Raw genomic sequence first — 26,937 nt, forward strand, 5'->3', positions numbered from 1 at the left:
TCCACAGGAGAGGGAAGGCTCTCACTGCAGGGAATGACTGCTGTGAATTTGTTTTAAAACAGGGAATCAGGACACCCTTTTCCAGTTGCACTTCCCACATCACCCCTGTGGGCTCCTGTAAATCCCAAAACCTGGTTTTGTTCAGCTGGGGTGGGAGCCAGGCTTCAGGTCAGTGTGACCCCACCAGCAGTGAGGGTGCATCATCACATCCTTCCTGATGTCCTGCCTTTGTGTGGTGAAAAAAAAAAAAAAAATAAAAAGAAGGTTTCCAGAGTTAAATCTGGGTGAGCCAGCTTCAGGCACTACACGAAATGCTGAAAGGCAGTGGTGCCACCTGGTGATGGGATTTTATCTGGAACTCCCAGGAGCTGAGCAGGAATAGGATTTCCCTGACTGATGCTCCCTCAGCACGATTCTGTCAGTGCTGTGGGTGGATCTGAGGATGGCACATCCAGGGGATGCTCCTGGACATGGAACCTCACGCTGGAGTTTGTTCTGGCTGCAGCTCAGCAAATCTCAGAGCCAGGGGCTGCTGCCATCAGATTTCTGCCACCAGGGGTGAGAGGGCTGTGAGTGCCACAAGACAGGCTGCTGAAATGTTGTTTTTCATTTTTTACACTCCTGTTAGCCAGGCAGAGCAGGCTGACACTTCCCTTTGCTTTAGCTCTCTGAAGATTGTCTCACTACTGAGACATCTTTAGAGCTGGAGGTGTTAAAAAGTTTAATTTAGCATGGCCGGACAGTTTAAATCCTGAAGGATTCCCTTTCCCTGCTCTCTGTTGTGTGATGAGGTGTAATTGAAGCTGGCTCACCCAGATTTAACTCTGGAAACCTTTTTTTTAATTATTATTATCACAAAGGTAGAACATCAGGAAGGATTTGATGATGCACCCTCACTGCTGGTGGGGTCACACTGACCTGAAGCCTGGCTCCCACCCCAGCTGAACAAGACCAGGTTTTGGGATTTACAGGAGCCCACAGGGGTGATGTGGGAAGTGCAACTGGAAAAGGGTGTCCTGATTCCCTGTTTTAAAACAAATTCACAGCAGTCATTCCCTGCAGTGAGAGCCTTCACTCTCCTGTGGAGTGATGGGATGGACCCTGATCTAATCCTCATGTGTCACCTTCAAACACATGCCTGGGGTCACCAGTGCACGAATTCAGCACAAGGAAATGTCATCATTCAGCTCCACTTCTTCACACTGCTCCAAGCAGCCAGGAGGACCTAGGAAAAGCTGCTGCAAACCTTCTCTGCCCCTTTACAGAACAAACCAGGGAGCAGGCAGGGCATTTTTAAACTTTCCCTTCCCAGTGGCTTCCAAACCTCGCTCCTAAAGCCACGACTTAAACCCAACTAACAAGGGATGTGCACAAGAGTTCTGCATGTACCAGGGATTAAACACCAGAACTGGTGAGATTATTAAGTTTTTCAGTGTTCTGTGGGATTTTAATGACAGAACCCACCCTTTCTTTGTGCTTTTAAATTAAACTTCTCAGCACTTTTTAGGAGCGCACTGAACTTGGGGACAAACATGTCTTGCTTACAAAGCAACTTTGCAACAGTCTGAGAGTTTTTCCCAACACATTTCATGCCCCAGTGGACTTCTACCTTAGTGGGAGAAGGAGGAGTTAAGAGAGTCCTTCTCTGTATTTAGGGCCAAAAAGAATTGAAACAGATTTTCAGGTGCCACCATTGCAGCTGAGACTCACCAGGGGCTGAGGATGGGTCTGTGCTGCCACGGCAAATTCTACAAGGTTAATTTCTTATGCAATGACTGCTGTTTCCAGAGGCAAACATTCCTCCCCAAAAAATAACATGGTCTTAGACCAGACACATGAATTGCTTTCACTGGTCCTGTGCAAATCCCACTACAAAGGAAATTATCAGATGGATGCAAGGAGCATATTCATGACAAAAAACAAATTCAGCATGAACTTGTTGAATTATGAATATTATTACCTTCCCACCACCAAAAATAAAGAAAAGGAAAAAAAAGGCTTTGTTAGACAAGAGAGTTGTATTGAATTCACTTCTTTTATTGCAGTGACATCCCCCTGGTACAAAGTATTAACTGCAATAATTACGTTAAAACATTAGAAAAGCATTTGTGTGGGACAGTTACAGTACAGTGTCAAATCTTACATCCTCAAACCAAGTGGGCCACAACCCACTAACGCTCAAATCTTTTTAAATTATTTTTAGTTATTTTTTTTTTTAAATATGTAATGTCAGAAAAAAGCATATAAAAAGAATGTATGTAAAAGGAAACCTAAATACAAGTGAACAAATAAATAATTGATTTTTCACCAGCTATTACTGTCTGTCTAAACCCATACAAAGAAACCTAATCTATAAGAAGGTATGAATTGCCACGTGTAAGTGATTTAATTTTCCACGTAATTAATGATGATTGGAACATAAGTAAATTTGGCGTCAAAATCAAAGCAGGAGTTGGAGTGACTGCCACTAACTGACATCTGTTGCAGACAATTACCATTAACTGTTCAAATTTTAAGTGAGCAAATAATCTTGGAGCTTGTCCTCACGCCTAGCATTAGTGGGCTCCTGAGAGTGCATGTGAAAAGCATCCTACGGTATTTCACAGACATGACCTTAACTATCCCCATTATGCATATTTAGATATACTTTATATAATTTTATACACATATATGCATGTATACACATATACTTCATTTGGTTTCTGTGTTGTGTTACAGATCACAAGCAATGGTTTCCTGAATGGGCAAATAAACCTTTTTAAGTAAGTGTACCTGTGCACGTTTTGTTTTTGTATTTTTTTTTTTAAAAAGATAGCAGCACTAAGTCCATGCCATACTGTCCATCTGCTCAAAAAGAATGCTACCCACAAAACAAGGAGAAATGTGGCAATGATTCCATATGCACAATGTGACAACCCTATCCCCTACAAAACACCGTAAAACCTGTGGTATTTATGTTGGTAAGTTTGATCCACAGTCCCTCACCTGGAAGGAAACATCACCTTGACCCCACAATTCTGTCTTGTCTTACAATGTTTTATCATAACAAGCTGGGTTCATGCTGGCATCAGTTATCTCACACTTAGCAGCAAGACATGCATGTTTTGTTTTTCTTAGAAGATTTTTCAAAAGTGAAATGATTCCATAGTCTCAAATCCAATTGACAGAAACAGCAAACATAAAGAAAAAAAAAAAAAGGATTTTTTGCAGTTTACCAAGAACTTGACAACAGTGTACACTGCACAGTGTATTATTTTGTCTTTAATCACAAGAAGTTGAAGCTCTACCTTGCCACACAATGATTACACTTCATCCTTCAAAGGAACAGTTACATTTCAATTTGATCCTGTATTTAGGAAAAAAAAAACCAAAAAGAAAAAAAAAAAACCAAAATAAAAACCCCTCAAACAAACCAACCAAAAAAAACAACAAAAACCCCAACAACCTTTTCTGTGCATCCTTAAATGAAAGTCACTCACCCACTGGTAAACTGATCCAAGTAGCATGTCCAATGCTAATATCAAAAGCTTGTGAAATGTTTTTAGGCAATCCTTTCTATCCAAAAAATATTAGGAATTTAAAAAACAGTTCACATTACCTTTATACAAAGGCTCAAGTGAAATTTCTTTTGCAGGTGTTTGTAGTAGACTAAATTATGAAGTTTCCAAAATATACAACGAAAGGGCACACAAGACTGGCAGTTTCTTTATTGAACATAGAAAATATATAAAGTAGGATGTATGGAATAGTTCAAAACTGCTAGACGATCAAACCTGAGTATTATTTAATAAGACTAAATTCATTTTCTGACAACTGAACGAATTGACCTAAAAACATCTCCCCTAAGAACTTAGTGGTCCGTTTAACCATTTGTTGAAAAATGCGAGAGAACTGCAGCTTTTACATTTCATACTGGATAGCACAATTCCACATAGTGTTTACTGTTTTCTGTTAGATAGCATCACATTGCTTATATTATCCCCATTCAAGCCTTAAGTCGAGTTTTGTTTCAAAAATAAGTTGAAAGTGACACTGAAACGTAAGAGGCCAAGAACTAGGACAGGTCTTTTATTTTCTTCTAATTTATATTAAGACAAAAAGCCTCAGCCAGCAAGATGAGTTTGATTTCACAGCAGAGCTAAGACTAACAGGATACTACCCTCTGCCAAGGGAGATAAAATTAGCTGTCTCAGACTACTGCCAAAGTAGTACACATTGTCAAATTTGAGGAAAAGAACTCTCTCTACAAGCAGAATTAGTTTAATTTTAAATGTTACATTTAGTGACAGTAACATCAGGGATTTGCTTTAGCTCAACTGACCTGCCCCAATTCTCACCTTTAAATCTAACAGATATAATAATTAAAAAAAAAACAAATCAAAACAAAACATAAAAACCAACAAACCAAAAATCTTTCTGATGATAGAAAACATACAGTACTACGAACTAATAGCTCAATGGAAGACTGAAAAGCAGCATTCGTTTTTATCGTAATATGGAATAGACTAAAAACTAAAGGAAGTCTGATCGAAACTCTTAGTTGAAGGCAGATTTTGACATTCTATATAAATTTACAAAATAGGATGTATGGGTGAGATTTGGTTAATTTCAGAAGGCACCTCAAGGCTAAAAGGCTTTTATAAATCTATAATCCTTTCATTGATCAAAAATACAACATTTTATTGCTGCTATTCAAATAGCAAACAAAAAGCTCGTCTTGTTCTTCAGTCTAACAAGGAATCCTCCCCCATTAAGCAAGATTAAATTACAGAAAATATAGAATAAAACTGAAGATGTCACAACTTTAGAAATACAGTGACTTTCCTTGTGTGCTTTCAAGTCAGTGAAATAGTGAAAGAAGAGTCACTTTTTGCCTTTGTGATGTTAATGAACTCGAGACCACGGCAGTCACTCTCCCCTGGGCACTGCAGTACCATTTCATCACAGCTGTGCCATGGGCAGCACTCTTAGGAATAGAAGGTCAGGACACTCTGGTGGTTCCCACGAACAAGGAGGATTGGTGGCAGGTCTTTAGAGAGAACTTCCAGCCAGGCCATGTACAGTGCACTGGAAACTGCCCCTTTCCGTGCCACTGGCAAGCTCCTGCAAGCCACAAGGGAAACAACTTTGAAAAACCTGGCCACGTACAAGTCAGGTCTTAATAAATATCACAGATGATTCTAGAAAGATCTAAGTTTAATAATGGCCTGGTAACACCATTTATACTCAGGCAGCTTCATGCAAATCCTCCTCAGCTGAGGACACTTTGAAATACAGCAGTAAAATAATCTACCTTTTGTTTGTTCACACCCAAAAGGAATCCCCAAAAAATCTGTGTGCAAGATAATGACTAAATTTTACCTAGATAGATCCCCTAGAAACAGAAAACAAAGGAAGGAGCTGAGAAGAAGGGGAATAACTGCACACAGCAGTAGAAAGAATGTGAGAATCCTGAGCTGCACCACAAATGTGGAGGTGATCAACTAAAGCATAATCAAAAGCACAACACTAAAAAGGATATTTTTTTTCTTCAGCAGAATAGTGGCTCCATACTTCTAACAAAAAAATAGTCAGCACTGAAATCTTGGAATATTTCTATACTTCAGTGCCAAGCAAGGTCCCGCTCCTATTATATTTACATTTATATTTGGAATTACAGTTCCATATCAGTTCAGGTAAACCACAAATCCAAATAATTTACTTACATGACAATTATGTTAGCTGTACTTGAATGTTCTTTCAGCAACTCGTTTAACCTAATCTGTCGGTAAGTCTGTAAATAAAATGAAACTTGTTAGGAACAGCTTTGACTTAAAAACTATAAAAAATTCTAAACTAAAAAACAAAAAGAAAAACAGTATGACCAACTGGAATGAGTAATTAACAAAAAGTAGGTACTTCCACCTCAGTGAGAAACTCATTATCAAAAAAACTGTGGTTGTAAGGTTGGGAAAAAAGGAAGCAGCAAGCTCAGAATGTGCAAGTAAGCCAAGTGCTGCCCTATTACAGGATGACATTTATTTTCTCAAGCAAAGAAACACCTGAGAAGAAATACTTTTGTGTCTCTATGGTACACTATAGCTTGGGAAGGATGTCCAACCTTTAACAAGGTCACAAACACCTGGCTATAGACTAAATGATTCTAAACTAACTGCTGAAATACTCTAAGAAAGTAGTCTGGCCCCTGCTCATACCCAAATGCAGAACTTTTTTGCCTTTGTGAACCATCTAAATGGTTTTAGATGCTACTTTTATCTTCTATTCATGAAAATTACTATGGAAGAGAGTAACAGGAATTTACTCATTGTTATCACAACCACTACTGCAGTGGAGAAGGAAGTTCTAAGTGATGCAACATTCTGCAAAAAACAGAACCTTTGTTTTGTACAGCTCAAGCTCATTATCTGTTATCCTCCATGGCTCATCCTCCTTCATTTTATCTGCAACTTCTTGTTCTTTATCATCCTCATGAAGTCGGAAGGGCTCTATCATTTCCTCAAAAGCTGCAATACTGGAAGGATTAAAAGAAAAAGCATTAGAGCAGATACGAGTTTTTATGTTAAAAATTATTTCATGGTATCAGAAATTGCTTTTTTGGCATGTAAAAACAAACTCAGGTTATTTTCCCCCTGCCTGCTGCAGTCAGAACATCAAGTCAGCTTTCTGCACATGCAGACATTGTGATTCAGCAAACAATTCACCACACAACTGAAGTTTAACTCAGAAATTTACCTCGAATTTAAAAAGCTGAACAGCACTATCCTTAAAAAAAAGGGACAATAACTAGGAGCAGGTTCTTCAGAGCTAACTTTGATGTTACAGTAAAAACCAGCTACCAAGTCTCATGCCATTGCTGTTAGGATTCTGGCTTTCATCTTTCTACTTTGGTTCTTTTATCTCCTTCCAGTACAGTCCAGGAGCCACATTCAAACAAAAAAAACCAGAGATCTCTAACTCAGTCTTTCTGTTGCACTTGCAGCAATATGAATACTTTGAATTTACCAGGACTTTAGAGCAAAAACTTCACAATGAAACCTTCTGAAGATTGAGGAATTAATTTCTGCTAGAAAGAACTCACACTACCCTACTTTTTCCACCTACAGTTCCTACAGGAAATACTCACAAGAAAACATCTTTATATTTACCCTTGGTGGTCTTTACTGTACAAAGACTTCACCTCAACCAAAAGGAAGAAAACAAATGTGATCTGCTATTCTTGGGCTGAGCAAAAAGGAGATCTAATAATAACATTATTACACAGCAACTGTTAAAAATTAATCCTCCACTTGGTTTCCAGCTGTTAATACCTAAATGCTATTTAGAAATATTTTGGCTATATTGTGGGGATGCATCCATAGAGACAGAAAGGAAAATGCTCTCAGAAGAAGTAACAAAAATAATTCCACATGATTCTCAGATCTCAGCTGTGATGCATAAATGGGTGATGTTCCATCAGAGTTTACACCTTTCACAGCAGCAGGATGCTGGAAGCTCAATATCCAAGACCACCAGAGTGCTGGAAATATTTTGTTTTACGTGGTTTTAGTTGCTTAATGTATTCTATACATATTAAAAAAACCTATAAAAAAGGATATAAAAGATCTCACATTAACTTCAGCATTTAGCCACGTTCTAAAATAACATTTCTCAATTTCCATGGTGTATCAAGAATTTCAGATAAGTGCAAGCCCATATAAAAGATATTTTTACAACTTCAGCATACTCAAGAAGGCCTGAAGGGAAAGGAGGATAATGGCAAAGGAGGGTATTTTTAGATCACACATTCTGTTCTAAATTTGTGCTGAAAGCCATCTACAATTAATGCTTTTTTGAACTTGAAAGTAAGAAATATCATATGCATGACCATTCTTGTGTACATTAAAAGTCCAAGCAAGTTAAAAATGGAGAAGCAAAAAAAAGAGAAAAACCTGTATCAGGCTATTTCAAGACCAAGCTTTCTTACAGTAAACTAAGACTTTATGAGATTCAGATCATGTAAGTTTTGGTGAACATCTCTCTTCTTAAAGAAGATTGCTCCAGGAAATTCAAGTATTTCTTTAAACTTCATTTTTCTTGAATTTAGTATGACAATCTAAGGACCAGAGATTCAAAAAATACAGATTTCTATATTCCTGGACATGGGAATTATAGTTACTTTCCCACATTTTTGTGAAACACTGAGCAACACAGGATCTTCTATACTATAACACATGTAGGAAAGAATGAAATGTTCTATATTAAAGACATCTTAAATTTAATGAACAAACAAGATGTATTTTGAGACTTACTTTTCTTTCTTTGGCTTAGTATTAATATCCCCAAGGACCATAATATCTGAGAAGTCTATCCGAAATTTGCTGAGCAAAGTAGCCATCCTGCATCAGAAAATAAAACCTTTACACATGATGATTGTTTTAACTATTTCACAGGTTAAAAAGATAGATGTTTGGTAATAAAAAACAATTCTTTAAGAAACAGAAAAAAAGCATCTTAAATGTAACAAGGACAAGAATCAAACTGACTTGGTATATGACTGTAAATCAACAACATGCTTTGGAACAAAAAACCCAAACTGGGTTTAAAATAACAGAAGAGCTCTCTCTTGAAGATAATCTCATAAAATAATTGAAAATAGCGTCAGATAACATAAAAGAAAAATTAGTCTGAGGTAACTCATCCAAAAACCATCTGGAAGACATGAAACCTTTCTTTGAGAAAGGCAATAGAATATGATCACACTTCTAGCAAAGAGCAACTGAAACATGGCAAGTAGGAAGAGAAAATAATCCAACGTGTAACATGCTGTATTAACATTTGAAATGGGATTTTTAAGGCAAACTTACGCTCTTCTATCATGATCAATCCTGTTTATTTTGCCACCAATGAACACCCTGATCTTGCAGTCCTTCCACTTCTTCTTGGTTGTGATAAGGTAAGGAATCAACAGTGTCAAACCTGTGTTTTGAACAGAATTTGAGACAGATTAAGAAAACTGCAGTTTCTTAAATAGTACAGATTTTGTATGAACTCACTGACAGGTGTCTGTTAGCAACTAATCCAGAATTACTCCAATATCAACACTTAAATTTTTTTTAATTATAAAGCACATTACCTCCATCATCAAAGAGCCACCAGACGTCAATATTGCTCTTGCCTTGTTTCTTCTGGAACTGAGAACTGGCATCAAGGAGTCTTTGGTCAGCCACATTTAATGGAGAGCTCTTTGAATCTGTAAAAAATACATGGTGAAATTTTGGTTTTGAGGCGTTTTGCTTGATCACTTTGAAAATCATCAAATGCAACTCTTAATATTTTGTGATATACCTACTTTTAAACTCAAAAATTTTCCTTCACACCTCCTAACCCAACTCCAAATTTTGATTGAGTGGATACAAGCTGACCTGGTTGTATTTAAGGTGTCTAGAGACTCATAATTTCAGCAGCTGAAGTCATTTAGCAGGAATCTGAGAAATAAAGGATGTCTGAGGTCTTTACACAGACATTTTCCTGGACAATTTAATTTATTTTGCTCCAGCAAAATTAAGTTAGGTTATGCACTCTACCTCTTGCAAACTACAGAATTTCCCTAAAAATATGTAGGTAACTGATTTAACAGGTAACTGTCATGTCCTAAAGCAAAGCTTTCCTAAAATCCAGTTTTCTTTAAGCATGTGGTGAAATTAAAAGCTTTTTGTGCATATTGGGCCCTTTATGCAAAAAGTACTGTTTTGCATAACAAAGTTATTTGATTACTGAGAACAAGACAGTAATAACGATTTCAGTTAGAATAATACAGATACTCTTTTTTGAACTGCAGGAAAAAAGCCCTAAGCTCTTTCTCTTAATTAAAACCTCAGTCTGAGCAAGAGCCAGGAGTCTGACATTCGTCTCTGTCCTTTTATTAGGAATTTTTAAAATTTAGAGCACATCTGTGAGTGATTTACATTAATATACTGCTTTATTGCATACTGGGACTTTTTCCAAACTGCCATCTTGTGCTTCAAGATATAATCTCACTTTCCATTACTAAACACAAAAGCTTCTAGCTGCTGAAATTACAAAGAAAATGTCAAAACAGCTCAGATTAATTGCAATTAAGACAAAGACACCTGATTAACTCAAAACAAGTCTGAAATAAAAGAGGAAGTGAAAACTGCTCAGTTAATTTCTCAAAATGCTGATTTGAAGGGCTACTTTGCATTATTTCAACATGCTCATCTCACTGAGTAGCTCTACTAAGCCTTAATTTTCAGGATATTGAATTATTTCCAAATAACAGAGCAACAACTGTGAGTTTGGAAGATACACTGAATAAACTGAGAGCACTTCCACTACACCAGAGGGTATTTCCTGAACCAAGCAAGGACCCAAACAGACACCTGAGACAGAGAACTGAGAGACAGAAAGGTCCTGAACACATTTCAAATGTTACTTTTAAAGAAGAGCTTTTTAAATTTTTTTTTGTTTTAATTCCAACACTTATGCACAATCCTTTCTCAGTAGCAACTTTTGGGAATTTCCACAATGTTGCTTTTTTTCCACAGCCTAGTCCCTAAGGATGAAGCACATTCTAAAGCAGAAATGAAGAAACAAATAAACATTGCATGGTTGGTATTTTCCTCTCTAGTACTTAGGTGTAGAAAGAATTACAAAAGGGAAACTGAAATCAACAATGTGAAAGAATGATTTAACACAAAAAGATGGAAAATGCCTGCCTTTATTCAACAGTGGTTGTGCTGAAGTGTTTCCATCGTCATCCTCCTCTGCAAGGTTTTTAAAAATACAAAATAAAAAGGTTAATTTCCTTTGTAATGATAATGAACACAATACAAATGTAAATTTAAAAAAAATTAGAAAATGAAGTGTGAAAAGTGAAATGTAGCACAGTTTTTTGCACAGAGGAAAGCACACAAATGCAGTCTACCAAATCCTAAGATTTATTTGCACTTCAAAGAAATGATATAAACCTCCACTACCCATCTGCTTTATAAGAAAAAAGTTTTTTATTGTCCTGTCAATGTACCTTGAATGATTTGTATCTGTTAATGTACATACAATATCCTAGTCTGAGATGAACAAACCTCCATAAATTTAGCAGCCTTCCAATCACGTGTAACATGCAGATGTGGAGCACAATCCTCAAGCATTTTTTATTGTCTCTCAAACTCAGTAACAAAAAAAATCCAATATTGTAAGTCATTGCCTATCACCTGGTTTATTTAGGGGACTAGAAACAAAAACCTAGTTTACATACTGGTAAGACCTGAACCAAGTACTTAAGAGACTAGATATAAATATCTATAAAAGCATAACATTCCACAGACAAAAAAATCCCCTAAATAATCCCTGGGCAAAGAGAGAGAGGAACTGAAGAGGAACCAGAGAGAGAAAGTGAGAATCCAAGGTTCATTGCTAACTAGCAGTTACCTTTGCGTGGAGTGGGAGTTCTTTCACTGGATGATGGAGCAAAAGCTATGGAAGTGTCTGTCTCAGACTTCTTGCTGTAATCCACTTTTACTATTACATCCTTGGCACAGGGAGACTTCTCTTGGGATGATAGCAAATCTTTGTGAAAGCAAAAAACCAATTAGAACTCACTGGACTATTACAAACAGTATCAACAGAGGTGTGTGATTATATTGAACTGGTTTGGAATTAATTACACGGTGCTGCAACTGTTACACCACAGCAAAGAGGTCAGGAGAGGGGAAAACCAACACAAAAATATTATTCTGTGAACTTCAGAGCACAAATGGGCTCCTCCTCTGAGCAGAGCTGTCATTTTCTGTTATTTATCCATGTTGTGATTGTTGACTGCATGCCCAGAGTCTAAAAACAGAGTAACACTATGGAACTACAGCTAGAAGAGGAAAAAAGAAAAAAAAAAAATCACTTGGTGAAATGTTTTCAGCTTTTAACACCAAGAGGAAGACGAGCCTTAGGCAGAGCACAGACCAAGTGTGTCTGTCTCACTTCCAAGTGAGATTTTTTTCCACGTTTGGTTTCTGTGAAGCAGCTGTCAGAGCTGAAGCAAACTCACACAGTCCTCCAGTGGGTACCAAGATCCTTCTGACACCTCGGTGTCACGTTCCCAATTTTCTCAGCAGTGCTGCTTCCACACTGCAGGTTCATTCCTTACCATTTCTCAAACTCCTCTGCCCTCCTGCACGTGGTGACAGGCTCCCTGACTCTCTCCTAATACTAAAATATGAATCTTTTCCAGTGAAGGAACCTCCTCTTTTGGGGGATGCCCCTCCTTGTGCAATTTTTCCTCATGGAGAAAGCCACACCCACATTACACACTGTCAAATCAGGACAGCTGCATCAAAGCTCACAGGCTTGAAATTTAGATAAAATTACAACATTACACTTAAAAACACTGCTCAGAAAGCACAACCAAGTCTTCTACATAGAAAATCTTTCCAAATTTGAGGCAGACTACTCAGAGTCCCTAAATCAGCCTGTGCAGGCAAACTCAGGGGTGTTCCTGCATAGTGCAGTATTTGTTGTGATTTTCACAATTTCTGGCCTTGGGCCCCAAATGTTTGGTGCCAACTTGCCAGCATCACAAATTAGTTTCAGGAAAGTATCAGACCTTCTGGGAGCAGGCTGTAACCATTTCACAAACACAAAAAGGTTTGTAAACAGGAACAGGAAACCCAAGTTCTGCTGCTGATCATGGGTCACTATCTTAGAGTTCTGACTTACTTACTTATTTTGAATTTTACTGTAGCCCAGAATGAAGTTTTAGAAAGAAATTAGAACAGCAAATTCACCAGATGGAACAAAGCAAGTCATACCTTGGCCCTGAAGGTGAGAAATGTCCAGGCCCTCCTTGAGGCGAATGACAACCACACCATACTGAACATCAAAGGCATCACTAAACAAAAGGGACAGAAACAAAATATTTTACTGCTTTTTTTTAGTGAAAAATACACCCTCCCTGAACACTCCAGTGATTAAGCACTGCTATTGGAAGTCTCAAATTAAAAATTTGCTTTAGAACATCAGTTTCAATTCCAAAACATTAACTGAACATCATTTTTGGAAAAACAGCGTTTAGAAAGGATACCTACTCCTCCTCTGTCTCTCCACTATGCAAACAGTGATTAAATAAAATCAATGTGAATAGGTCACTCCAGCTCTGCACAAATAGTAAGATACACCATGAAATACAGATTTTTATCTCAATTTGTAAGAAAAAGGATTTGGATAGATCTTTTTGATCTGAGAACTAAAGATTTCTGCTGACTTCCCAACACATAGGGGTATTAAAAACACCTGAGATGATATAATTTAATATCACATTAGCTGTAAGTTATCTATGACATGCCTAGACCCATTACATCTGATAAAGCTGAAACTCACTAACTCACTCCAGTCAAAAATAAAGAGGCAGAACTTAAATTTCTTCATTGAAAAGAGTAAAAACCCTGAATAAATTGCTGAGTAAAAGTGAAGTTAGTAACAACCCCACCCTCAAAATATAAGACAAGAAAAAGATGAAATTAACCATATCATACAGTTTGCATTAGTCATTAATCACCATCCTTTACAAATAAGTACCTTGTTCATTACAATCAGAATTCCCTCCCATATAATTTCCACAGACAGAAATTTCTCAGGATTCCACTAATTAAAACACTTCCCTTCAGAAATAGTAAGATTTGATTAGAAATGTTTGAAGTATCAATGTGTTCTTTAATAAGTGCAAGAAATACTGAGGTTGATTTGTTTTGTCTATTAGTGAACATTTTAATTTAATTATATATTGTGTTAGATTTGTAGAGATTAGATGTGCTTCTATTGTGTGCTTCAGAAATGTTTAGTTTTCCAGAAATACATTTGACCTGCAGTTTATTACCTCCTGAGGTTTCTTTAGGGATGTGGAGAACCACATGACTTGCTGACCTTGACAGATCTTCCTGCAAAAGCCATCCCAGAATAAAATAGGAAAGAAAGAAAAACTAACCAATGTGTTTCCTTATTTTTCCGCTGTATTTGGTGCCCCTGCTTTTCTCTTAAACACCTGGGTGAGATGACTTTTTTTACCCTTTTCTATTATCTGCCTGTATAGACTAAAGCTCCATCCTCTCTTTTAAAAGCACAGAAAATGAGAAATATAAAGCACAAAGGAAGTGGGTTAACCAACACTTCAGCTGAACACAAAAACCTCTGTGTAAGTAAAGTAAGATTTTTTTTTTTGCCTTTTTTTTCTTACCTTAAGTGCTACCCAAACAAGTTTTTACCTTGTTTGGGTAGCAATACAAGTTACTCTATTATTTTCAGCCACAACTGGTCTGCTTTTCAGTACTGTCAAGGGATTTCCTCTCTTCTCCTTTCTATACTAGCCTGGGTGTCAGTGCTGTGTATCTTATGAGTAAAGTATTTCTCCTCCTTTTCAGACAGTAGTCCTCAAACCTCAGACCTCTGCCACAACTCTTTTTAGATACAGAAAGTTATGGAGATTTCTGATCTGCTAAACTATAAAGACTTGCTTATTAATTTCCATATCAGAAAATCTCAAGGTATTGAAGATTGCTGAATGGAAAATCTAGGTCCACTTCATGTAACTAAGACTTTTCTTGCTACCAAACATACTGAAAAAGAACATAGCAGCTAAAACTTTGTATTTTCTACTTACTGGAATAAATTGATATAGGTTTCAACATCTCTCATATCACCTTGTCTCCAGTTTTTCTTAAATCCAACAACAAGGGTGTTAGGTCTCATTCTACCCAAACCAGCAGCCTAAGAAGAACAAGAAGGATTTTATAAAATAGCATTTTACTGAACTGCAGGTTCTGTTTTATGCTTAGGAGAATCATAAAGTACTTTTCATCAAAGCATTTAAGATAATTTTGCAAAAGCAACATATTTCAAAGTATAAAGCTGCTTCTGATTTTGATGTGAATCTTGAGCACTTATGCTTTTTTTTTGTAAAAATACCTGCATTAAGTACTGTCCTCCATCCCTCAAATCCTCTGCATGAACTGGTGCATAGAAAGCTTTCATCTTGTTTTTAATTAGCCATCGCTGATACTTAGCCAAATCAGTTGATAGTTCCTTCATGGCTTGCCTCCGAGGACCCTTTCAAAAAAAGGAAATAAGAGGGGAGGGAACAAGAATTAGGAATACGAGTAGTGGGAGTAAAAACAGCCCCACCCAATTTTTTAGTGTCACTGCTAGAAACAAATTCAAACTCAGAGAGCCTCAAAACATGCTTGCACACTATCAAAACCACCCCAAATCACAAAATACCAGGCATTATCAGCACCAAAAACTGAAAAACTTTTACCATTTTTAGGAAGAGGGTTGCTCAAACTTTAGCAATCTTGTCCCTGCAGAGCACAACCCTATTCCCCAGGGGGTGGTGTAAGCCTGTCCTCCAAAACACTAACATAGTTTTAAAAGGAAAAGGGCTTTGCAAAGAAATACACACTGATGGTGGATGACATAACATAACACTTCATAGGGGTATTTGTATCCTGCAGTCAAAGTCACCTCCTCTTTAAACACTTCCTTTGTGTTACTTCTCTTGGGGTGGATCTTTTGTGCTCCTCCTAGACATCAAAATGCAGAGTACAGGACGAGATGTAATCAGGAACACAGAAGCCCAGTTTTTCTAGAAGGACACAGACTCAGCCAAATGGTCTAAGCAACTAAAGAATGAGGCAGTGCCACCTTTCCTGTAAGAAAGTGATTTTAAATAGGGGAAGGATATGCTCCCAAAAAATCTTCAGAGTTGCCTTCCTACAAGAAGGATGACACCACCTTATTCTTTTCTGTATAGTCCTACTGTTAAAAGGCAGTGACTACATCTGTGATACCTCAGTTTGTCCTTTGATATTCACTGAAATATTAAGTTTATATAGACAGAAATCAAAAGCTTCTTAAGACAGTATCTGTATATGGACTGCATTAACTGGATTTGTTCTTATCTGTTCATTAGATCAGAAACAAGTCATACTTGGTAAGTGCAATTAAATTTAATAACACATTTAAAAGTAACCCATGTTTTTATTCAAAATCTTTCAGGTGTGTCATCAGCCCCCTCAGCTTGGTGTCAGCTGCAAACCTGAGTGTGGCCCTGCTAAGGTATCCACAGCCCTGAGGGAGACTCATCACCAGCCTCCAGCTGCACATGGAACCACTGTCCACATCTCTCTGGCTGCATCCATCCAGCCAACTCCTCCTCCACTGAATCCTACACCCTTCAAACCCAGGTCTCTTCAATTTGGAGATGTCAGTGTCACACAGGACTGTGAAGGTCTTGCAGAAGTCTGGGCAGGTGACATGTGTCAGTCCTGGGTTACATCTTAGTCACACTCTTGCTTAAAATATTCTCAGTGATGTGACAAAAGTTTGGCCTTAAGATATGAAGCAAAACCACACAATTCCAATGTGGTAAAATTTATTTACCTAAGTTTATCAGAGATGCCACAGCCTCTCTGTAGCTAAATGGAAGTTTTGGTACAGATGACTGAATGACAGCCACTCTGCATCTCAACCAACACAACTCATGACAAGCTGATTCTGAAGAAAAGTTACTTTAAAATTGCTTCCTTCCCATCATCACAAAACCAGTCTTAAGACACTAAGTGGTAAGAACTGTTAGAATTTTATCCTTGCAGAACCACCATCACACAACCCCCTCTGCAAAAACATCCTCACTTCATATTCTGACAAAAACACTCAAGGATAATTAGTGAAGTATCGGGCTGGTCATAAAGGGAAGAGGAAACACCTGACAATTAAATGAATCTGATACCTGAAGGAATAAAAAGTTACTTGGAAGGTTAAAAGCCATTTTTAGCTATTGGCTAGACTCATATTGACTTCCCTGCTCAAGAAGGTTTCTTTTTTCCCAGGCTTTTTAAGAACTCTATACGGGAATCAATCTCCCAATGTTCACTTCAATTAGAAGTCAAAGGTCCTTCAGCATTAAAGCATCAAATGATCAAAGGTACTGATTTTATACACATTTTTCCCTGTAGTACACCTAACCGGAATAGTGATGACCCACACATTAGCAAAACTTACCAGTAAATCTCTTCATGCACTTTTTAATGTCTAATGATGCTTTCATTAAAAAAAAAAACCAACAAAACACCCAAACAAATAATCGAACCAAAATATCAACATGAGCCAAAACCAAAGTCAAACAGGTTAAAAAACACCAAACCCCAAAGCAGAGAGAAGAAAAACATCAAAGTAACTTTATAAAGTAAATACAGAATAAACTTACCATGTGTACATGGCCACAGATCATCAAGCCCACATTCTTGGTGAAAGCATGGACAAGGTGAAGCAAAGCTGGACGTGCATTTGGAGCACCTGTCATAATTAAGCACTGAGGTCTAGGATTATGAGGGGGGAAAAAAGAAGATTGGAATTGGAATTAATCTGGAGTTCTGGAGCTTTTTTATTAACAGAGAAGTTTCTTTCAAAATATTAGCCATAACAACACATTCATAACTGCAAATGTAATAAACCTCATCCACTCTTTTAAGACTATGTTAAATTAAGAAAAGATCAGTTGTTACTCAACTGTCAGCACATCTATGACTAATTGCATAAAAATTCAGTAATCCCATTAAATCTGAAAATCTACACATTTAAAAAGTTCAGCAACAGATTTTAGACAAGACTAGGGCAGAGGGATTAAGTTTTTCTTCCCCACTGGTAAATCACATCCCTTGCATTTTGCATCTTACATTCTTCTATGTCCAGCAGAAAAACTGGAATCTTATGCTCATTTTTACATTACTTTCCTTTAAAAGGCAGACCAACCTAGTGCAAGTAAGTCAAAGGCAACTTTTAAATCAATTTTAAGAGAGAAAGTGTCCAAATTTCAGAACTCATTACAGGTGATCACTTTTCATAACCATTATAATTGATTTGTAATATCATACAAAATCCTCTACAGTAATCTCCCTCAATCTCTTTAGCTGCTCCATTAATTTTCATGGATGCTCTGTTGAAAACAGTGCTGCTGCCAGGTACTCCATAACCTCAGAGGATGGCACCTGTACTGAGAACCCCACTCAATCTCCAATTTCATTTACTTGGATAAATCACAGGAGATGAACACGGATTTAACAGAAACCTTGCCAGCAAACCTCATGACAGCAGCCTAGTGAACAGAGAATTCCCTGGTTTTAAGTGTCACCTGAAGTTCTTCACGTGATCTTCCACTCCTGAGAGCCGAATGGAATGCTGCAGTGCATTCAGGTACGTCAAGGCTTGAGTTGAGGATCCCCAGTTCACATCTGTTGAAAGATTTGAAGTTCCAGTGTGTTATTTACAGTTGTCCATTGTGAAACTACACGATCACAAAATGAATACTGGACACTGATTAAACCTATAGATTTAAGCTACACCTTGTTTAATTTTATAGAATACTAGTCAACACAGCCTACAGCTTAATGAGCTACTATATTTAAAGATAATATTTCTGTAGAAGTTTTACAAAAAAAAAAAGTTAATGAAGGAGGTAACTGACTTCTTTATCTCCACATTTCAAGGACCACAACTTCACAGTCCAACAAACACCACTTGAGGAAAAAATGCTGTGCTGAGTTTTTATAACACATCTCAAAACATTGCCTAAACAAAGTCAGATACCTTCAGTAGAAAACTGCTAGATTCAGCAGGTCCTTTCAGATTATTATTTTTATGAGGAAAAGGAAGATCCCACTATCATCTTTTTGCTCCCATACACATCTCCTGATAGCCAGAATGAACTTACCATTTTCCATATGCACTTTTTCCTCCAATTCTCATTCAGACATTTATGCCTAAGTGGCATCCTCATAATTTGTGAGGAGGGGGAATTGCAGCGACTATGCATGCAAAATTCCATTTAATTACAACTAAAAAGCCTGAAACAGAAATTTAATCTAGTGGTCCAAACAGAAAAAAGTTTGCTGAGGTTTTTCCCCGCCAAGGCCATCACTTTTCCCCTTCTTTCCCCCCTCCACAACCAAAAAAAAATTTCCTATACATACCTGGTTTCTTGTAAGTGACATAGATGTAAAGCCCAAGGACTATGACATAGGTTAGAAGTGCTGCCCACCAATTAATGACAAACATTACAATGCAGCACAGAATAGCTCCAATAAGAGAAATCCACATATTGTAGTATTTGAAAGCAGGGCGCCAGCCTAGTCAAAATAAAATTTTGGAGGGTAGAAAAAAAAAGAGGGGGAAATTAATTTAAACAACACTACAAGAGAAGGAAGGCACTGCACTTTTTTACCTTTCCTGGCATTCTGCATCCTATTACATGTGAACATCTGAGTTTCAGTGATGTACAAAATGCAGATTGGAACATTTATGCTTCCCATTTTCCTACACCTTTCAAATGAATTTGCATTGTTCTCACACAGGTATGTAAATATTCCTAATTTTGCCCCCTAAAAGAAGAGCTCAGAAGAGAAGTTTGAGGATGCCTGTGCCACATCAGGCTTCAAGAATTTTTGGCAATAGCTTTGCCAGACATTCGATTTTTCCTTTCAAAGGTAGTAAAGCATAAATCATCATCTCATACCTCAGTTTCTTACTACTGTTTTCAGTTGTGCATTTTTACTGTTTTCACATAGAAATTCTCCCTACATGAAAAGAAAAGCACAGGCATGTCCAAACAGAACTTGGGTCCATCAGAGTACTGGACTGGACTGCAGTATTTTCCATTATTTGCCACAAGTTATTCCAAAATCAGGTATACACATACAAACCTCCACCAACACATCCAAGATTAGTAAGTGTACTAAATACAGAATTATTAAAGTTAGAACTGTTGTGCAAACTTATACCCACCCTCTGAGAAGAAAAAAAAAAATCTACTAGTTCAGTAACTTAAGAAGCTTTTAAGGGAGTTATTCCAGTACACCTGCAGGTGGACTGGGTATAATGTACATCTGCTCTGCAGGCACCAGGTCCTGGCCTATCCCTGTAGTTTAACCAACCTCCCACACTAAGAACTATAAAAATGTGGCAATACCACCAGCAATTCCTGTTTCTTCAGCACTGGAAGATTAAACACATTAACAGAAACTGAAGACAACAAAAGGCTGGTTTTGCCAGCACCAGCTACTGAATTAGCAAGAAAGCTTTCTTCCTGAGTTTCTGAATAAGCTCTAAATTATCTTCCCTTGGCAAAGCAGACAAAATTAGTAGCCCCCAAGCCCTACTGGATTACCTAGTTTTCAAAATTTCAGAAGACCCATGAATACAACACATTAAGCTTTTAATGCCATGAGAATCAAATACAAATTTAATAATTAAATTAAACCTTAATTTCTCTTAAAATTTTAAATTGTAATTATGCATAAAGGAATTGCAAGGCTAAACACCCACCCCTAAAATGTAGTTCCTACCTGGAGATTTTGCAAGAGAAGCATGGAATACAGAGAAGTTAATCAAGGCATATGAAGCCAAGAAGAAATTAGAAATAATTGGAGCAATGACATTCAGTTCGGCTGTAAAATGGAAAAAAAAAAAGCAAGCTGTTATCAAAGGTATCATCCAATGACTTTGTAGATTACAGAGTAAAAATTCTGCTGCAAGGAATCTTATTTTCTGATGTACTCTGAGGAAATGCAGTTTACCCTTTCTGCTGACAGAGCTTTGTATCAATGATATACTATTTACTAAATTATGTTTTAAAAGTTAGGAAATGCAGTTTTCAGTTTCAACAATCTAAGCACTACCAAATGTTCTAGGTGTTCTGGAAGCACTACATACTTTCTCAGGATCATTAATTGAGAAAATTTCATTCCCAGCAGGGCTTGGATCAAACAGTGCACTAATACATTGGGCTCTGAAGAATGTTAGAAGGTTTTATTATTATAAAACAACACCATCACAACAGTGATGCTTACACCCCCTTCAGTGAGAGGGAAAAATCTGATGGTCTCTCTTTTCCTCGAGGCAGCACGGTACAAAACACTTGTATGTGTACTCTCACCAACATTAAAACAGAAAAAATAGTGGCCAAAATTCAGAATGTGCCATCCGGGTCTGCAAGTTTCTAGTTGCAATCAAGCTTCCAGCCAGCTCTGCCTCAAGCAGATGAGGAGGAAGGAGGACAGAGCAAATCAGGAAAAGAAGTTTAAAGCACTGGCACATAGATGGACACAACACAATTAGTTTGCCACCTACAGAGAACACATGTAATTAATCATTCCTAGACAACCTTTAGCAACAGCAGTGTCAGCAGTCAGCTCTACCACTTGCAACTTCACAGAAAAGCACATTTTAAACAATATTGCTCATGCAAGTTCATATTTTACTGTCTGTTATTAAAAATCTGAAACAAGATTTCATATTTACAAGATGTTAACACTTTCTTAAGCAAGGGATGGATTTCTACTGACTTTGGTTCCCTTTGGCTAAAAAGGGAAGTGCAGTTAAAATTTATTGCAGTTCTTGAGATAGCTGTATCTAGAAACCAGGAGAAAATAAGCCTCAAAATAACCAGATTTAGAATGCTGGCTTAAAATTAAGCTGTGCATTAGATCTCTACGACCCTGTCATCAACATGCATTGGAATGTTTTCTGAAGGACAAAAGGGAATTGAGATTTACTAAAATTTCAAACTCTCACCAATTAGTATGAATCCAAGAGCAATTAAAAATGTTAGAATATATCCTCTCAGTGGTTCATTGTTCTTCCCATAGCCTTTAGCAAACATCTGAAATCCTGGATAAATGCTGTCCTTGCACAAAGCCTAAGGAGAAAAATTTTTAAAAAAATTTTAAAAAAATCAAGAGTCAACATGCATTTTGCTCATGCCATCTTCCAATGCATACTGTCTTTCTGAACACTTCCTCCTAGTTTATACACATCATGGACTAATTTTAGTCTCAACTGTCTTTGCATCTTGACATTTTGCATTTTCATTATTCTGTCTTTCAGTCATGTCCACCTGCAAGAAGCAGTTTTGCTCTTCTGTAAGTAACCATCTATTTTACTTGACTCCTGCCTTACAATCACAAAAAAATCTTTTTTTACAGACAGTATTTTCTCAGGAAGTGTTAAGTTTGCTCAATATACACACTAGTTCTCTGCATCAACAGAACTGACTCCCCACTGAACTTTTTTTAACCCAATTAAAGACAGAAGAAGATTCAATAGTTAAAAAGAAGGTAGAACAAAACACACTCAGGAGCCTCAATAAACAGTCACAAACTGTTCTCCCATTCTAAACAACAGGTAAATATTAGAACAATCTACTGATGTCATCTGATATGGATCATGACTGGCAGTATGTCAGACCCCCCACCCTAAAATCATTACTCAGAATTAATTATTCTTCAAAATATTACTGTTTTCTTCTTTTACTTACCTGGAAGATCTTAGGGGCACTCACAAGAGATGCTAATGCAGATGACAGAGTGGCTGAGAAAATACCTGCAGAGATCAGTGGTGCAAATCCTGACACCATGCTCATGACCTGAAAAACAAGATAATTTTTTAAAAACACGTGAAAAAGCACAATTGGATGGCACCATTAACTACACAAACAGAAAAAAAAAAATTACTATGCACTCTTCACTTAAAAGCTCTCTGAATGTCATGCGCTCATATAAATGAATTTGATTCAGATCAGGGAAGAGATGGTGGCTTTTCACACAATATATCTATACTCTGAAGCTCAAATTATCAAGGGCAAAAATCTTCATGAGCATAGAAGGAAGTAACGGAAGTAAAATACTTTGGAATGTGCTATCTATTTCAACTAACCTATTGCTGACTAACACAGTCTCAGAAAGCCCAAGTGATAAAACATGGAAACTGAGGAGCATCTACTACACTGCCTCATATTTTACATTCTCTTTCTAGGCTCTGTCCAATGCCTCCAATTATTGACACACTCCATTTTTGACCATTGCACTGGTTTATAAATTTGACAGATACCCCAGCAAAGCCTAGGCAATTAATATTTGGCATTTTAAAAGTTAACAAGTTATGCCATAAGTTGAGAGACTTCAGGAAGCTTCTCTAAGCCAGGAGAATAGAGGGGGAACCAGATCCAGCAGAATCAGTGTGCTGTGGTGTCAAACTCCCCTCCCTCCCTCCCCAACACAATCCAGACCTCCTGACCACGAACCAAGCAGCCCTCAAAGGCAGCTACCCACAGCACTGAAATTTTCTTGCCTGCAAAATCATGCAAATTAGGGTGGAGTGGCCCTGTAACCACTGGTGTGTTGACACAGACACACAGTTCCTGCTGATAAGGGCCTCATTATGTTTGCCTGCCATTTACAGTTAAGAGAGTTTCCTAAATTTCAAACAACTGGGATCATGAAATACTGTATTTTGACTATTTAGTTCCTTGGTCCAGCACCCTGAAGCAATACAAAAATGCTGTATTAAAACAACTGAGCTTCATGCTACTTTCATCCAAAGTTGAAAAAAAAAAAACCAACAAAAAAACCCCCCGGCATTTTAATTACCCAAAGCTGCAACTTTTTGTTGGGAAGCTCTAGGCTGTGGCTATAGAACCCAGAGTAAATTTTTGAAAGTTCTCTTCCACCAGGTGACAGCCTGGGCACAGAATAACTCTGACACTGAACAGAAATATCAGAAGCCTGTGAGGACCTGTAATTCACTGACTGACAGAAACTAAACATGGTCTTCCTAGGCAGGTCTGACTAAGCCTGTCTCACCTTCCACCCTCACTTGGAGTTTCTCATCTAAAATTTCCACAGGTAAATCATACAAGCCATCCATCTGCTGCCTGATCACACCCAAGCCCTGAACTGCCCCGGCAGAACTTCAGATCAATTCTTTGCCAGAAGAACTGAGTGCAGCACAAAGTGTCCTGAAGTGATAAAGTCATTACACAGAACTCAAACTGGCACTTTCTGCCTCAGAACCTGCCTGTTTACAGGCTGGAAGAGAAATACAACAATCTTCCTTCCCCTTAGGGATTAATTTTAGTTTGTGCAGTTACTTTTCTCCATACAGAGAAGTTGTAGGGTTTTTTTACCATACAGAAAAGAGATGTAAGTTTGAGCCTGAGAAGTGCACAAGCTTGGACACACCATGCTCTGCATATGAAAAAAAAAAAAAATTCTCTCCTTACACTTAACAATCACAAAGTTGTGAGCAGTTCAGTTAGGAAAGACAAGTTTCTTTTTAGGATTCTCACACAAATATTTTCCTTCTGGCAAGACAGAATCACTTCTCAGAGATGCAAAAGCTAGGAGGGTGAGAGGAAAAACAGCAAGGCAGAGTCCCACTGGGTATCAGAAAAATGAAATTTCACAGAGGTTTTCCAAACTACAAAAAAGCAGAAGAGTGTGAGGGGCACATTCTCTCTGCTGCCTCTGGTCTTAAAAGTGATTTTTCCTCATTGACACCAACTCTTTTTTTCCACAGAGAGAAGCAAGATTAATTTGTGAGGCAGAAATACACTGTAAGTACAAGTAACCTTTATGTTAAAAACCTTACAAAAGTCATGACTTAAAGACACAATCAGAGGAAACCAGCTACAGGTTATTCACAGCTGTACACCTGACAATTATGTTGGTTCTTTTGAGCTTAAAACAAACAGTGAAAGTCATCAGATTCTGCAAATTTGTCAATCCCATAAGAGCAATTCTGACTTTCTCTGAACAAGAACAAAGTTAACACCACACAAGATACTCACATTATCCACTATAACAATTTCACAGGGGATTTCAGCTTAATCTCTAGCCAACTTTTAGTACACCTGCTAGGAAAACTTTGGGCAAAGATGGGACTACCACAAACCAAGCTGGACTCGGAGCACAGTAAATTAATTTTCCTTGGATTTTTTAAAACCCTTAACAGTAGTTCATGAGCAATCCAGTTGGCTGTGATGAAAGACTATGAATTACCCCTTAATTTTACTTTTAAATGCTGTAACATCATGTTTAATTAAAATCCATTACCTTATTCCCATTAAAGAGGATGCTGTTATAAATATGTAGAACACTCTCAAAACCACCCAGTGCATTTTCCAAAAAACTTCAAAATTTAGCAAACAAATTACTGACAGAGGCTAGCTATGAGTAGTCAGAATCCTTACTGAAAAATGAGTACATCTACCCCACCAATGATGACATTCAGGTCCCTAAAGAAAACTGCAGCACCACCACCTAAATCCAAGCAGTTTACTCAGAAGAGTAAATATTTATACCACCTGCATATAAACACCTAAGAGTTTTCAAAATGTATGCATTCTTTTGCATACCAGCTAGAGTGTACCACACACCTATTCCAGACAAAGCTTGTATTTATGGAGGAGAGCATATTTAGCCTATTTACAACAATTTCCTAATAAGCAACTAAAAAAAAGCCCCAAGCCAGCAAATCCAAGGAAAAAACAAATAAAACCTGCCAAACAACCCAAAAAAGTCCAACAGCAACAAAAACTGAAAAACCCAAAAACAAGGAAACCCTCCAAAAACCCCAAAATCCACAAACACCACACAACAAACAAAAAACCAAGCAAAAACCAACAAAAACTCCCCAAAAATCACAAAAAACCAAACAAAACCCCAAAAAACAAACTCCACCAAGAAGTCAACAAACAAACAAAACACCTAACCAACCAAGAAACAGAAAACACAAAGCCCAATATACAGATTAAGGAGGAAGTTTTATACCTGGAAATTGTTCATCAGCCCATAGTGACACCCTGACCCTGCCTGAGAGTGACAGGACGAGAAGTCATAGTTTAGTTTGCAGGCTGCAGAAGTGCAATTCATCAGCTCGGTGACAATGGTGTCATTAACATTCCCTGTGGCATCTCGAACTACACAGGAACCTACAATGGACACAACAATGAAAAGAGCATTAACAAACTGAACCTGAATTTAAGGATATGTGTTAATTGCTTTTTATGTAAGTATAATATCACAGAGCAACAGTGCAGTACAGCATTTAGTTTTTTAACACACTAAAGTACTAAGCCTATCCTCACTATGAACAACAAATACAAACAAATCAACTGCTCCCTTGGCTGAAACAATCTTAAGTTTTTTAATATATCTGAATGTAGGAAGAAACAGAAATGTTTAGCACAAAAGAAAACCATGTCAGTAGACTTGCAAAAAAAAAAAAAAAAAGTACTTGCAAGAGTACAATTGTAGCTTAAAATACTATTTCTCTGAAGTGTGAGTTTCCAAACAGCCCCTGAATTGTAGTCAGGATTACACACCACCATTTGATTTGACAGGACTGGCACAGAGTTTCAGTTGGTTTCTTGGTAAAAAGCAGACACAGAACACCATTTTCCCCACATTTTTTTATAATCATCACTTTAACTACTGTCTTCAATTCATCTGTGATTACTTTTGATTGCGCTGGTCAAAAAACCCCCAACAAAATGCTGGAGAAAAAGTGTTTCAGCCTGCAAGTATTAAGACAAACTAAAGAGTAAAAGACCATTAAGTCTTCTACTTCAAGGGGTTTTTGACTCATTTATGAAAAAAAGTAGATCTGACTAAATAGTATTTAACCTTCTGTGGTCTAATAGTAGAAGCAATCAAACCGTTTGAACACCAGGAAATATTCTCAGAGACTGGAATTAAACAGGGAGGGAGTAGGGAAAAGTCTAGAGAGCCAATAAAACTCCCTTACTTTAATCTTTTAGGAACCTGAATTACAAGAACTGCCCTGCAACAGAACCCCATGACAGCTAAGGACCTAAATTAATTACTTGCAAAGTAAGGAAGAAGGCAGAGATCTGCTGCAAATTTAAGTTTATTCAGTAATATTCCTACACAGTCTGTTGCCTCTCTTCCATGGGGAAAACGAATTCCTAATTAGCTATACCATATTTAAATTGTTGTGAGCTATCAGAACTTGATTAACAGCCCACTGCAACACCTGGTCCCAGTAGGTGGACATTAATTAATCCTTCCACTCCCCACTTCTTTTTTTACTTACTTATTATAC

General features: G+C 37.5%; 1 protein-coding gene across 2 annotated transcripts in view; it reads right to left on the minus strand.

Moving 5' to 3' along the window:
- Positions 1 to 2,016: 2,016 nt before the first annotated feature.
- The window catches only part of SLC12A2 (solute carrier family 12 member 2), a 51,305-nt gene continuing 26,384 nt past the window's right edge, over positions 2,017 to 26,937 (minus strand). Inside the window, exons 10-27 of one of the 2 annotated variants that reach the window (XM_033086423.1) lie at positions 25,644 to 25,804; positions 22,352 to 22,459; positions 21,610 to 21,733; positions 20,382 to 20,483; positions 19,011 to 19,166; positions 18,173 to 18,272; positions 17,249 to 17,360; positions 14,950 to 15,090; positions 14,645 to 14,751; positions 12,801 to 12,880; positions 11,428 to 11,565; positions 10,716 to 10,763; positions 9,113 to 9,229; positions 8,844 to 8,955; positions 8,289 to 8,375; positions 6,376 to 6,511; positions 5,706 to 5,773; positions 2,017 to 5,103 (exon numbers count right to left, since the gene is read on the minus strand). In XM_033086423.1, the coding sequence (XP_032942314.1) occupies positions 4,968 to 5,103; positions 5,706 to 5,773; positions 6,376 to 6,511; positions 8,289 to 8,375; positions 8,844 to 8,955; positions 9,113 to 9,229; positions 10,716 to 10,763; positions 11,428 to 11,565; positions 12,801 to 12,880; positions 14,645 to 14,751; positions 14,950 to 15,090; positions 17,249 to 17,360; positions 18,173 to 18,272; positions 19,011 to 19,166; positions 20,382 to 20,483; positions 21,610 to 21,733; positions 22,352 to 22,459; positions 25,644 to 25,804 (2,033 nt within the window). In that variant the 3' untranslated portion in view covers positions 2,017 to 4,967. The remainder of the gene's footprint in view (positions 5,104 to 5,705; positions 5,774 to 6,375; positions 6,512 to 8,288; positions 8,376 to 8,843; positions 8,956 to 9,112; positions 9,230 to 10,715; positions 10,764 to 11,427; positions 11,566 to 12,800; positions 12,881 to 14,644; positions 14,752 to 14,949; positions 15,091 to 17,248; positions 17,361 to 18,172; positions 18,273 to 19,010; positions 19,167 to 20,381; positions 20,484 to 21,609; positions 21,734 to 22,351; positions 22,460 to 25,643; positions 25,805 to 26,937) is intronic. The other variant, XM_033086424.1, reaches the window with a different exon arrangement.

Source organism: Catharus ustulatus, assembly GCF_009819885.2.
Source record: "Catharus ustulatus isolate bCatUst1 chromosome Z unlocalized genomic scaffold, bCatUst1.pri.v2 scaffold_26_arrow_ctg1, whole genome shotgun sequence".
NCBI classification, from domain to species: Eukaryota; Metazoa; Chordata; class Aves; order Passeriformes; family Turdidae; genus Catharus; species Catharus ustulatus.